At 38.6% G+C, this 15,339-nt stretch overlaps 1 protein-coding gene across 1 annotated transcript; it reads left to right on the forward strand.

Moving 5' to 3' along the window:
• Positions 1-175: 175 nt before the first annotated feature.
• On the forward strand, positions 176-9,922 carry farsa (phenylalanyl-tRNA synthetase subunit alpha). Its single transcript, XM_067422129.1, has 13 exons — positions 176-377; positions 785-922; positions 3,998-4,096; positions 4,185-4,303; positions 4,770-4,862; positions 5,047-5,175; positions 6,288-6,403; positions 6,514-6,598; positions 7,084-7,183; positions 7,272-7,440; positions 7,584-7,661; positions 9,156-9,270; positions 9,360-9,922. The coding sequence occupies exons 1-13, from the start codon at positions 231-233 to the stop codon at positions 9,463-9,465; spliced, it is 1,494 nt and encodes a 497-aa protein (XP_067278230.1). The 5' UTR covers positions 176-230; the 3' UTR covers positions 9,466-9,922.
• The last annotated feature ends 5,417 nt before the right edge of the window (positions 9,923-15,339 follow it).

The following is a 15,339-nucleotide window of genomic DNA, read 5'->3' on the forward strand; positions in this document are numbered from 1 at the left end:
AGAAAGCTAGTATTATATATATATATATATATATATATATATATATATATATATATATATATATATATATATATATATATATATATATATATTTATATTCAACAGCAGCTCTGTCTACATGGTTTACGGTAAAAGGGTAAAACCAATACTGTGCGTTTTTGTTTCGGTGGTTACGGGTGGCTGTGTGATGTCATGTCCGTTTCCCCATCTGAGAGCAAGGCAACTCCAGCATGGCTGACACCGGGCTTTTGGAATCACTTTTACGGCTAGTGGAGAAGGTAGACGGCGGCATTGACAGCCAGGATGTGGCCGTGGATCTCGGGGTGGATCATCAGATGATCGTCGGCGCGGTGAAGAGTCTGCAGGCGCTAGGAGAGGTGAGGAGATCCCACAGCAGAAACACGCACTGACTGATGCAACAGCGGCGCAAATGAGACCCATTCAGCCCGCAGGATCTGGCTGTACTTCACTGAAATCATGCCAATCCGCTCATCAGAAAGACATGATCTTACAGACTATGATACCACCCTATATAGCGGCTAAAGTAAAATCTATCTATCTATCTATCTATCTATCTATCTATCTATCTATCTATCTATCTATCTATCTATCTATCTATCTATCTATCTATCTATCTATCTATCCGTCTCTGTTCCATGGTGTGTATATAGTAAATATGTCTATATGTCCCTCTGTACTTAGTTTTTGTAGATAGATTAATAGATAGGTCTCTATAAATATGTGATTGTTTGTCTGTCTGAACCTGGTTGAATGATGTGGTCAGGTGATCTCGGCAGAGCAGAAGTCCTCCAAACACTGGGAGCTGACAGGAGAGGGGTGTGAGATTGCTGAGAAGGGCAGTCATGAAGCCCGGGTGTTCAACGCCATCCCTGCCGAGGGTCTGCCGCAGAATCAACTCATGGTAAGAGAAGAACATTTGTGTGTATTAACGCATTTCATGTGATGATGAAAATGTATATTTTTGTATTTTATAAGATTATTACTTTCTATTTTTTTCTCAGGACAACATCAGTATCTTACATTGCAAAATGCTCAGTTTTTATTATGCAGAAAAAAAGATCTTTATTAAAAAAATGTTGGTTGAGAGTATCTGTTAAGTACAATCAGACATATGCATATTGAAATTATTTGTTATACAGAATTCTTTAAAAAATGTTTTGACCAATTTTCCGAAGTTTCCGACCAATAAAAGAAAAGTGTTTTTAATGCAAAAATAAGTCAACCTTCAAATAATTATGTTCAGTTTTGCACTCAATACTTGGTCGGGAATCCTTTTGCAGAAATGACTGCTTCAATGCGCCGTGGCATGGAGGCGATCAGCCTGTGGCACTGCTGAGGTTTTATGGAGACCCAGGATGCTTCGATAGCGGCCTTAAGCTCATCCAGAGTGTTTGGTCTTGCGTCTCTCAACTTTCTCTTCACAATATCCCACAGATTCTCTATGGGGTTCAGGTCAGAAGAGTTTGCAGGCCAATTGAGCACAGTAATACAATGGTCAGTAAACCATTTACCAGTGGCTTTGGCACTGTGAGCAGGGGCCAGGTCGTGCTGAAAAACCAAATCTTCATCTCCATGAAGCTTTTTAGCAGATGGAAGCATGAAGTGCTCCAAAATGTCCTGATAGCTAGCTGCATTGACCCTGCCCTTGATAAAACACAGTGGACCAACACCAGCAGCTGACATGGCACCCCAGACCATCACTGACTGTGGGTACTTGACACTGGACTTCAGGCATTTTGGCATTTCCTTCTCCCCAGTCTTCCTCCAGACTCTGGCACCTTGATTTCCGAATGACATGCAAAATTTGCTTTAATCCGAAAAAAGTACTTTGGACCACTGAGCAAGCTTCTCTGTAGCCCAAAGTGTCTTGACCTGGGGAATGCGGCACCTGTAGCCCATTTCCTGCACACGCCTGTGCACGGTGGCTCTGGATGTTTCTACTCCAGACTCAGTCCACTGCTTCCGCAGGTCCCCCAAAGTCTGGAATCGGTCTTTCTCCACAATCTTCCTCAGGGTCCGGTCACCTCTTCTCGTTGTGCAGCGTTTTTTGCCACACTTTTTCCTTCCCACAGACTTCCCATTGAGGTGCCTTGATACAGCACTCTGGGAACAGCCTATTCGTTCAGCTAATTCTTTCTGTGTCTTACCCTCTCGCTTGGGGGTGTCAGTGATGGCCTTCTGGACAGCAGTCAGGTCGGCAGTCTTACCCATGATTGCGGTTTTGAGTAACGAACCAGGCTGGGAGATTTTAAAAGCCTCAGGAATCTTTTGCAGGTGTTTAGAGTTAATTAGTTGATTCAGATGATTAGGTTAATAGCTCGTTTAGGGAACCTTTTCATGATATGCTAATTTTTTGAGATATTTTTATGAGCTGTATGCCATAATCATCAGTATTTAAACAATAAAAAACCTGAAATATTTCAGTTGGTGTTTTTAATGAATCTAAAATATATGAAAGTTTAATTTTTATCATTACATTATGGAAAATAATGAACTTTATCACAATATGCTAATTTTTTGAGAAGGACCTGTGTGTGTGTGTGTGTGTGTGTGTGTGTGTGTGTGTGTGTATGGTATGTATATATATATATATATATATATATATATATATATATATATATATATATATATATATATATATATATAATATATTATAAGATAAACTACACTCACCTAAAGGATTATTAGGAACACCATACTAATACTGTGTTTGACACCCTTTCGCCTTCAGAACCACCTTAATTCTACGTGGCATTGATTCAACAAGGTGCTGAAAGCATTTTTTAGAAATGTTGGCCCATATTGATAGGATAGCATCTTGCAGTTGATGGAGATTTGTGGGATGCACATCGAGGACACCAAGCTCCCGTTCCACCACATCCCAAAGATGCTCTATTGGCTTGAGATCTGGTGACTGTGGTGGCCATTTTAGTACAGTGAACTCATCGTCATGTTCAAGAAACCAATTTGAAATGATTGGAGCTTTGTGACATGGTGCATTATCCTGCAGGAAATTGCCATCAGAGGATCGGTACATGGTGGTCATAAAGGGATGGGCATGGCATTTAAACGATGCCCAATTGGCACTAAGGGGCCTAAAGTGTGCCAAGAAAACATCCCCCACACCATTACACCACCACCACCAGTCTGCACAGTGGAAACAAGGCATGATGGATCCATGTTCTTATTCTGTTTACGCCAAATTCTGACTCTATCATCTGAATGTCTCAACAGAAATTGAGACTCATAAGACCAGGCAACATTTTTCCAGTCAACAACTGTCCAATTTTGGTGGTAATTTCTTGTGCAAATTGTAGCCTCTTTTTCCTATTTGTAGTGGAGATGAGTGGTACCCGGTGGGCTCTTCTGCTGTTGTTCCCCATCCGCTTCAAGGTTGTGCATGTTGTGGCTTCACAAATGCTTTTGCTGCATACCTCGGTTGTAACGAGTGGTTATTTCAGTCAAAGTTACTCTTCTATCAGCTTGAATCAGTCGGCCCATTCTCCTCTGACCTCTAGCATCAACAAGGCATTTTCACCCACAGGACTGCCGCATACTGGATGTTTTTCCCTTTTCACACCATTCTTTGTAAACCCTAGAAATAGGTGTGCGTGAAAATCTCAGTAACTGAGCAGATTGTGAAATACTCAGACCGGCCCGTCTGGCACCAACAACCATGCCACACTCAAAATTGCTTAAATCACCTTTCTTTCCCATTCTGACATTCAGTTTGGAGTTCAGGAGATTGTTTTGCCTAGGACAACACCCCTAAATGCATTGAAGCAACTGCCATGTGATTGGTTGATTAGATAATTGCATTAATGAGAAATTGAACAGGTGTTAATAATAATCCTTTTGGTGAGTGTATATATGTAATATCACTAATGTTGCCTATTAATCATTTGAATTCAAGACATTGTTATGCATACATATCTAGACTTGTCTAGATATCTAATAGGTGTTTTTATTCTTTTAGAAAATGCAGAGCGGGAAGGTTGGTTTCAGCAAAGCAATGTCCAATAAATGGATCCGTCTGGATAAAGCTCACGAGGGAGGACCAAGAGTCTTCAAAACTGTGAGTTACATGCAGTGCTGCTCAGATCATTAAATAAACCCAAATAACTACATGAATGTGTTATTAATGTAGTGTGTGTGTCTTGCAGGTGGAAACGATTGAGGATGCAGTAAGGGATAAACTACAGCTGGTGCAGAAGGGACAGTCGGCAAAACTAGAGGAGAAAGAAAAGAATGAGCTGAAGAAACGTAAACTGCTTGCGGAAGTGTAAGAGAGCTTTGAGTTTCCCAAGTTGGTGTTCTTGGCCCTGTTTACACCTGGTGTTTTAATCTTTCAATTTTGTCCACTTTCCACCACTTCTGTCTTCATTTCTTCAAGGGGAGGATATATGGGCGGGTAAATGTATGAACTTTTTTTTAGGTCTTCCAATCTAATGGATGAAAGCAGCTCACACATTGGGCCTCATTCATAAAACCTAATAGCCTAGAAATCTAGACGCACCCTAGCGGCAGCAAATTTGTGATCTGATCAACCAAAACACAACTTAATACCAGTTGTAAACAGGGCACTTGATTCATTTAGCGTGTTTGATTAGTCTGGAAATGATGCAGGTTATTATTTATTGCATGAACAGTAGGGGGCGCTACATCTCAATGATCTCATCTCAGTTACAATTTTTGTAAGGCAGAAGCATGTAATTTGTGTGTATGCATGTATATATGTATGATTTTAGGACAGTTAAGTCTTACTGGATCACTAAAGGCAGCAGCTTCAGTACCACCATCACCAAACAAGAGACAGAACTGACTCCAGAGATGATCGCCAGGTGAGACCAATCGCATTAAAATTGGCTGTAAAACACTGTCAGATCCAGTTTTGAAACACAAGACCCTTCCACTTGTGACTTATGCTGGGTTTTTATTGTTATTATTATATAGCAGCACACTCATTTGGGTTTCAGGAAACACTTAAAATAAAGATTTTGTCTTTGGTTGACTTGTTTCTTTCAGTGGCAGCTGGAAGGAGAAGAAGTTTAAGCCGTATAATTTTGAGGCGATGGGTGTTGCTCCAGACTGCGGCCACCTGCACCCGCTCATGAAGGTCCGGACACAGTTCAGGCAGATCTTCCTGGAGATGGGGTCAGTCCTTTATGCCTACAAAACTCTTCTACCTTAGATGAGAAAGTTATCAGATTTATTTGTTTGGTCACCGTATTTTGGACAATTATTTCACTCATTTATTTTACAAAGTTATGCATTCAGCAGGCGCTTTTATCCAAAATGGAAGAAAAAGCAGTTTGTCACAGAGACAAGAATATTCGTAATATAATATTGCAGGTTTTTTGACAACTTTAGGAAGCAGGCTCGAGTGTGTGTGTGTGTGTGCAAGTTCTTTGTCAGTGTTTTAGTGGAGCATAGTTCCCATGACCTATATGAATGGAATGAAACCAATCTGAATGGTTTCTTATTATATTTGTATGATGCTGATTGGGAGCTTATTACTCATTAAACAAAAGGACCTAAAAGCACCATGGTACTACTATTTCTTTTTTGAACATGGTGCCATGGTATTTTTTTAAGTATGTTGGAGTAACATTTAAATACTATTTTTTTAGAGTTTCGGTGGGTCTTAAAAACATCTTTACAAAGTCTTAATTCACCCGTACACAAATGAAGGCCTATCTTCCTCAGTATTTTGTCCTGGTTTTTTTTCTATACAAATATCTAAAAGTCTTTAAATCAAGATACAAATATAACATGAAGTGTTGCTAATACATAATATGCAAATATAACATGAAGTGTTGCTAATACAGCTCATTGTGTTTCACATTACACTTTCTGCCTAATTTGAATATGTAAGGTGGTCTGGCGGAAGTTAGATATGAAAGTAATAACGTCTTCATTAACCCCCCACAGCTGTGTGGATTATGTTTATAATGGATGGATGCAATTTTTTGTGCATACAATTTTGGGCTGCCATTCAATGCTTGGAAACATCAGGATATTTATTAATAGATCTCCAATTGTATTCGTCTGGAAGAAGAATGTCATGTATACCTAGGATGGCTTGAGGGTGACTAAATCATGAAGTCATTTTCATTTTTGGGTGAACTATCCCTTTACGGTAATCGTTAAGAAATGTAATTACCAATTGTGCCATTCATGCAAAACCTTTTGCTCCATACCAATGTTTTGATCTTAGATCATTAATCTACAAGAATATTCCTTGTATTTGTGTCTTTCACTCATAGATTCACAGAAATGCCCACTAATAACTTCATCGAGAGCTCGTTCTGGAACTTTGATTCTCTGTTCCAGCCCCAGCAGCACCCAGCAAGAGACCAACACGACACCTTCTTCATCTCTGGTGAGAAACGTCCACCTCCGTGCTCTCCGCGGTATAATCTCTGTGGAGTTTTGACGCTTGCTGTCAAAGCATAGTTTCCTGGTCTCAAAGTAATTGTTTGTATTTCTCAGACCCGGCTCTGGCTCACGAGTTTCCTCAGGACTATCTGGAGAGAGTGAAGAAGGTTCATTCTGAAGGAGGTTATGGATCACAGGGGTAAGATGAGTGATATATGGTGTCATTCAGTGATTTGCATTGTTGTTTATTTCAAATGTTGCATTTACATTCAAATGCTTGGGGCCAGTAAGATACAAAATAAAAAAAAATAAAACAAAGGAAATTAATACTTTTTTTTATTATGGTAAAATAAACGGATCAAAAGTGATGGACATTTATAATTGCTAATTTATAATTTGTGAACATGATCCTAGAAATCTTAAAAGCATCAAATCAGAATGATAACTGAAGAATCATGTGACACTGAAGACTTCAGCTTTGATCACAGGAATAAATTACATTTTAAAATGTATTACAATAGAAAACTGTTATTTTAAATGGTATAATAATATTTCACAATATTACCGTTTTTAATGTATTTAGGATCAAATAAATGAGCCCTGGTGAGCAGAAAAGACTTAAAATACTAAGTGTCCTCAAACTTGTGCGCATTTGTAATTTCAACATCTGAAATCAATTTTAAGATACAAGTACGACTGGAAGATTGAAGAAGCGCAGAAGAACCTCCTGAGAACGCACACTACGGCGGTTAGCGCCCGGATGCTGTATAAACTCGCACAGCAGGTGAACACACACACACACACACACTCGCTCACAGCTCGTTTCACCGCCGTTTACTTCAGATCTCACTCGACTCTATCATTCCTTTCAGGAGAAGTTCACACCAGTGAAGTACTTTTCCATCGATAGAGTTTTCCGTAACGAAACTCTGGACGCCACCCACCTGGCAGAGTTTCACCAGATCGAAGGCGTTGTGGCCGACTACGGACTTACTCTGGGAAACCTCATGGGCATCCTGCACCAGTTCTTTACCAAACTGGGTACGGCACTCCTTGCTCTTTACAAATAAGAAAGAAAGTCTTGTTTTTATGAGTATAATTGGTATAAGTACCCATTTATAGTGGAGGAGGCTTCTTGAATGTTCCAAAGATTTATGATCATGATTTTGAAATATTTACCCCAGGAATCACAAAACTGCGTTTCAAGCCGGCATTCAACCCCTACACTGAGCCAAGTATGGAGGTCTTCAGCTATCATGAAGGTAAAACTCCATATAAAGTGATATGTGACATTAAATGTATGTAATATGCATTACGTCTTAATAGCATTAAGTCTAATATAACATTATTTCATAGCCTGCTGTTTAGTAAGTGTAGAATAAATGAAATCAAGTATAGAGTATAGAATAATATATGAAATATATAATAAATGATAGACCATTAAGAATGCACAAAATATCGTCCATCATATCGGTATCGGTTGTTATCATTATTGGTCGAACAAAAGACATATTTGCCATTATATTAAATAAATATGTATTATTTCCTTCAGCTGAGACACTTCAGATGCGCACTGTTCGCCATGATGGTTTTGTATTGCTTGAAATGTGATTAAAATCACTTCATTAAAAAAAAAAAAAAAAATACAGTTAAGTGCAACATGTACAGTGCAAGTCTGTCATATAGGCCTCATATAATTATAATTAGAAAATTATCATAATTTTGTGCTTGGGGCATGGATTTAATGGTGAGAATTTTGTTTTTGTGATCATGCTCTAAATAAATGTATAGGTTTTTATCGGTTATCAAATATAACAAATTATATTATCGGCCAAAATTATCATATTGGTGTATCCCTACATTCAATTATTTATAAATGACATAAAATGACATGGTCATGCAGTAACACACTATTTCTGGTTTAGGATGCTTTTGGAAGCAAAACTACATGATTAAGTAGTAAAATAGCATTTATATTGTAGTCGGCATTAAAGGGAAATTGCCATCTTTTCACTTTTGTCATGTGTATCCAGGTGAAACGGCTTTTCGAACAAGGAAAAATGTAGGACAAGATTTGATTTTGAATTTGAAAAAAAGAATGGTGTGCATTGTGGACCGATAAATAATTTATCATAAACACTGTGTAAGACATAAAATGATGTATGTCCTACATCACATCTTGTGTCAGTTATGCTTTTTTTCTTATAATTTGAATGGTGGAAGCTAGATATTTTTCTTTATAAAGTTATAAATATGGATGTTTTTCTTGCACAAATCCATCGCCTCGCCTCAGATGGTCTTTATTAACCCCACGGAGCTGTGTGGAGTACGTTTTTAGGGGATGGATGCACTTTTTTGAACTTTAAACTCAATAGGGACAGTCACTGTCATTATTAAACTTAGAAGCGTCAGGATATTTATTAAACTAACTTAGATTGTGTTCATCAGAAAGAAGAATGTTATATACACCTAGGATGGCTTGAGGTTGAGTAAATCATGGGCTAATTTTTATTTTAAAGTTAACTACTCCTTTAAGTGCTGTCTTGTAGCTATTTTCAAATTTGTTTTGCTTCAAATCAGTTTGTAATGGTTGTGATTTACCTCGCAGCTGGATGTTTCGTGGCTTGTAACTCTATGGGGAAAATGAATGGGAAAAACACTTCTGGAACCAAGACATTGTGTTGCCCTCTGTAGACGGAAAGCTAACTGTCTGACTCAGTGATCATTATTAACCTTTGTCTCTCTGAATCTCGTAGGTCTGAAGAAGTGGGTGGAGGTGGGTAATTCTGGGGTCTTCAGGCCTGAGATGCTGCTGCCCATGGGTTTACCCGAGGGGGTGTCAGTCATTGCCTGGGGTCTGTCCTTGGAGAGGTACATCAACCCGCACATATAATCGGTTGCAAATAAAAATTTCAAGAGTTGCTTGATTGTTTCTTTTTTTTTTTCCCTCCCACGTTCAGGCCCACCATGATCAAGTACGGAATCAACAACATCCGAGAGCTTGTGGGCCACAAAGTGAACCTGCAGATGGTGTACGACAGCCCTATATGTCGACTGGACTCTTAAATGACACGCACTCATCATCAGGCTCAGCGTATGGATTCATTTGTGCTCTCATGACTTATCTGCATTGTCTGCATCTATTTAAGCCACACCCTGAACTACACTTTGCTGCTCGGGCATTAGTTTTGCGGATCACGTTGAACAGGCTGACGTCAAAACTGGGAAAAGATTCATGTCTTTGCATGAGGAGGGTGACATTGACCTTGTTACAATGTCACTACACATTATAGAAATCCCTACTGGCCTCCACTTGAATCAAAGCTTCACTTTTGTTTGTTTGTAGGTTAATACTTTGGTTTATATATATATCAATTCATTTGTCATTTTCCACGGCTCGTTTTTTAATGACAGCTCTGTAAAAACAGCCACCCAGTTTGTTCTCACAAACCAGAATGCAATGTAAACTAATAAAGTCCCCATACTGTAGAAATATTAAATGAAAAGTGTTGCAAATCTCCAATTTGACTTAATTAATGGTTGTTTATTCCAAAAGCACAATTCATTTCAGAGCATTTTTTGTGCTCCTTTTTTCATGGCAGTAGCATCAGATTCCAGTACATCAGTGTTCATCTCTATTGTGCACATGTACGTTTGTGGATGCCGAGCGGTTGAGAGGTCTGGATAAGGGTCTTGAGTCATTTGTGTAAATCCAATGAAGAGGGTTAAGCTTTCTTCAGGCTGAGTAAATCTCCCTGTTGGTTAAATGGTACAGGTCCTTCTCAAAAAATTAGCATATTTCATCCGACCAATAAAAGAAAAGTGTTTTTAATACAAAAAAAAGTCAACCTTTAAATAATTATGTTCAGTTATGCACTCAATACTTGGTCGGGAATCCTTTTGCAGAAATGACTGCTTCAGTGCGGCGTGGCATGGAGGCGATCAGCCTGTGGCACTGCTGAGGTGTTATGGAGGCCCAGGATGTTTCGATAGCGGCCTTAAGCTCATCCAGAGTGTTGGGTCTTGCGTCTCTCAACTTTCTCTTCACAATATCCCACAGATTCTCTATGGGGTTCAGGTCGGGAGAGTTGGCAGGCCAATTGAGCACAGTAACCATGGTCAGTACACCATTGACCAGTGGTTTTGGCACTGTGAGCAGGTGCTAGGTCGTGCTGAAAAACCAAATCTTCATCTCCATGAAGCTTTTTAGCAGATGGAAGCATGAAGTGCTCCAAAATCTCCTGATAGCTAGCTGCATTGACCCTGCCCTTGATAAAACACAGTGGACCAACACCAGCAGCTGACATGGCACCCCAGACCATCACTGACTGTGGGTACTTGACACTGGACTTCAAGCATGTTGGCATTTCCTTCTCCCCAGTCTTCCTCCAGACTCTGGCACCTTGATTTCCGGATGACATGCAAAATTTGCTTTCATCTTGCTTTCATTAGATTGAGTCTCTAAACCCCTCCTTTCTGAGATGGTTTATTATGATGTGATTGGTCAGATGGCTCAGTCTGTTGTGATTGGTCTACTCTGCTCTGATTGGTCAGATGGCTAAGTCTGTTGTGATTGGTCTACTCTGCTCTTATTGGTCAGATGGCTAAGTCTGTTGTGATTGGTCTACTCTGCTCTGATTGGTCAGATGGCTAAGTCTGTTGTGATTGGTCTACCACTTACAGTGCGTGTTGGAAATGAAACGCCCATTGACAGATCTGAATTTCAGCTCTGGATCTTCCTCAGCACTTGATAAACAGTGATATTAATGTATGATGGTGTTGGTTTTACCGTATCAATTTGAGCCAAAGGGTCAAATTAGACGTTGTTAGCAGGCAACAGATGAAGACCATAGGTGGGCATTATGAAAATATGTTTCATAGGTTTGTAAAAGGAAGTGAGACTGGAATTTCAGCTGTTCAGAATTGACTCTTTCCATTATCCGAAAAACCATAATAGTGGCATTGTAAATTAACCAATATTCATTTTTGTGATTCCAGAATTTTCAAGAACGGTGTGTACTATGTCATGTTTAATATAATTAATTACAATATTTTATTTACATATTTTTATTTTAATTTCACTAATTTAAATATATAACTTTTTAAATTTCCTGATGCACTAGAGTCAAATTTAAATGAATGTTTCCGCTAAACATCTCATTTTCTCTTATTTGGATGTTCTCTGGTGTTCTCTAAGGGATATTTCCTGGCAGCATTGTTTCTGTGTTTTAGTTTAACGTTAAGCAGTATGTTTTTATCTCTAGGAAACCGCTCTACCTTGTAGTCGAGTTCCATGAACAAACTAAATAAGATTAGTGGCACTAATTCCATTTATTTCAGCAAAACTCATGAGTTCAAGCTGCTTCCGTAATCTCAGCAACTACGACTTGTGTGCGACACAAAAAAAAGTGATAAGCATACACCCTTGTTCAAAAGCTCAAAAGAAATGCATAGGATTTATATAAAAAAAAACAAATATTTTGTAACACTTGCGTCATTGCTGAATAAAAGTTTTAACTGATTTGCAGGCTTTGAATTGCCATCCGCTTACACCATGGAAAAATGGCTTCTGTAATCTCTTCATTTCCCTGCATCTCGTGTAGTTGGCACACATGATATTATATAAAAGCACATGTAGACAGGATGTTGGATGAGGATGAGCTAGTTGTTAAGACTGGACGAAGCTTTGAATCTGAGAGGGAAACATTTTTTACCACTGAAATACATTTGAGATGATTTGAACACAATCCAGTTTACAGCGTATTGTAAATCTGTTGGCCCGCCGATTGCCCTTTGGGGGAGGAGAGGTTGAGGGAATCCTCTGTGACACTGAAGGATTACATCTTGTTTACTTGCTTAAATGTCGTAACATCTTAAGTGCCCGGGGCAAGATAATCCCATATCGAATGGAAATAACCTGTCTGAGAACAGCCACTGCTCCATTTACTACCTGTGTGGATGTCTGGTCTTACAACGGCTAAACATCCCACTGTAGTATTTTCTTCTTCGTTGTGTTTGTATCTTCAGTATTAGGTATGCAGACACTATTACAATGAAATATTTCTATTTTACTTTGTTATGGAAATTACTTTCCCAAGAATGTCTTAAGGGTTAGCACAGATCTTTATTTACAGCATTTGTAACCGTTCATAACAGCATTAGTTCAACTCTTGCCAACAAATCTTGACTGTAAAAGGCTTGGAAAAAAAAAAAAGTCAGTAAACTTGAGCAAAAATGGCATTGTAAGCATATGAGGGTGTTCACACAACACGTACTTATGTTCAGAAAAACTAGTCAGAGCACTGACGAATGGGCCAAACTGAATATGAAATGGCATTCGCAACCTGTTTTACATTCATAATGTGACATTGAACAAGTGAAATAGGATATTTGGTGAGAATTTTTGTACAATAATGCAAGTTTGCTAATACATAACTGGCTATAAGTTAAAGATGTGGTATGTCTTTTTTTACAGTACTAAAACACAAAAATACCATAATTGCAGATATTAAGGAAACATTCTACGTTCACATTTGTTTCTCTGAAAAAGGATGCTAGAGCCAGTTGCCAGAAATGTGTGTTCCATGTCAGAATGTCTGTTTCTGTTTTGCCAATTTACCTAATAGTATTCCGACACTCCAGGTTGCCAAAACAGCGTATTGTAGCCATGGAAGCCAGCAAACAAAATGGGTCAGAGGTGGCAGATTCTACCCAACCTAAAAAGCCTCGGAATCCATCTAAAACTATGAACGTGAGTATATTAAAACACAGCTAAATCAACTTGCAGTTTAAGGCACATTGCCTTCCAATGTCAATTGCGCTCACTCCTGTTGCGTGCCCTCAATCTGGCAACCTGTGAGTGTCTGCGAATAACACATACTGTACCTTTAACCTAATACATTAGTGATGCATTCCTGTAGCTCAAACTGTAGAGTATTGTGCTATAATAGCATGGTCATGGGCTCGATATCCAGGGAATGGAAATCTTGAACTACTAAAAAAAATGTGTTCCTCTACTGCAATACAAGTTTATTTGGATAAAGTGCTGCCAAATGCATAAATGTAAATGCTGGCAGATTAGGAGTGTTCTAATAGAAAGAGAAGGTTTTTATATTTTGATGATAAACATTATTATTTGCTGTGGGAAAAAACGTGCCCTGATTGGTGGCATGTTGACCAATGTTTAAGAGAAAGAGAAACAATGAATGTGAAAAGAATGTTTCCTGTGTGAACAACCCCATGTGGTCTCCAAAATGCACACTAACAAAAACAGATTTTCAAAGACTGGTGGATCCATTGATTCAACATCAGCTTGACATCTAAAGCCACTGTTCACATTCAGATGAATCAAAGATTCTCAATAATCCATCAAACTTCTCAACCCTTTCAAGGGCATTTGGTGTTGCTTTTTAGGCCTCCATCCAAATAATGTTCCCTTTTTATCCTTTCGCCCTGCTCGTCTCTGATTTCCAAGAGACTGTATCCCGTAAAGAGATGCTCCTTTGAGACCATCATTCACCGAAGTTGGACTTGGGGTTTATTTTTTGCTGGCATGAAAAGTCTAGACTTGAGTTATGTCATTAATACCAACTGAGAATATAATGCAGAGTCATTCTGAGCTTAAGTCCTGGTGCTTGTTTTTTTCTTCTTTAAAAAAAATAAATAATCCTTATTTTGGGGATGAGATGTAATGATGTTCAACAGCGCTCATAACAGAGCTTCTGTAAATCATCTTACACAACAGGGAAAAGAAATATCTCATGCATTCATCCCTTTGTATTTACAAGTGACCTTTTGGAGTCCGAAAAACTCTGAACAAGGCTTCCAATGAAGTCGATCCTGTGGCTCAAGCATGTTTCTAGCGATGCCAAGGTTATGGGTTTGATTCCAAGGGAAAGCACAGACTGGTCAAACATGTAGCTTGAATGCATGATTGTAAATGTTATCGGATTCATAATATCGTGTCGGTTTTGAAGTCATATGCCAGAATAGCAATAAAAGAACATGCACAAAATCTTTTTTGGTGTACAACTCTCATCCTTCAATGTTCCTGTTTCACCTTCATCTGTCTTTCTTAGACCTCCCGTGGGATAGTAGACGTCTGCCCGGGACTGTTGGGCATTGATATGCTGTTGTTGGAGCTGGATGTGGGGAAGAATGAGGGGATGTAGGGGATAGTGGACAGCAGCAGAGGACTCATCTGGGGACTGTCGTCCGATGGTAAGGGGATCACCACATCATCCTGGTCCCACACGTGGAAGGCATTGGCGTGGGACAGAGACAGAGCTGGGGGCAGACGAGTGGGTCTGATATTCGATATGTCGTCTTTTTCAGCATCATCTTCGTTTGGGCCAAGCACACAGTCTAATGAGACACAAGGAAACAATTATTTTTAAATAAAACTTTACAATAAGGATCCATTTATTAGCATTAGTTTTACACATTAGTTCAAATTAACTTAGATTAATAAATGCTGTAGACACATTGTTAGTTCATTTTAACATCTACTAATACATTTTTCAATGCACTGTGAACTAACATGAATAAACAACTGCATGTTTATTAACTGTCACAGATGATGTTAGAAATATATTGCTTGTTGTTTCATTATGTTAACTAATGTTAACAAATGAGACCTTATTGTAAAATTTTACCATTTATTTTATGGTACAACTACAAAACTTTAAACAGTAGGGTACGAAATGTTGATGTATGGGTATTGTGCCAAAATTTTACTTTATTAAAAGACCAAATATCCCACCAAAACCATACTTGAGTGAAAGTTTCTATGTAAAAGTAACAGTAAAGTTATTATTTTCTGTGCTTTAAAGATTTAAATAAAAAGAAAACTGTAAAGTGGAATAGAAATGTTCTTATTAAAATACTTTGGATGCACAAAACAACCTATTTATTTATAAATTTCTCTATGTCCTGATCAAC

This window comes from Pseudorasbora parva, chromosome 2, assembly GCF_024679245.1.
Source record: "Pseudorasbora parva isolate DD20220531a chromosome 2, ASM2467924v1, whole genome shotgun sequence".
Taxonomy (NCBI): Eukaryota; Metazoa; Chordata; class Actinopteri; order Cypriniformes; family Gobionidae; genus Pseudorasbora; species Pseudorasbora parva.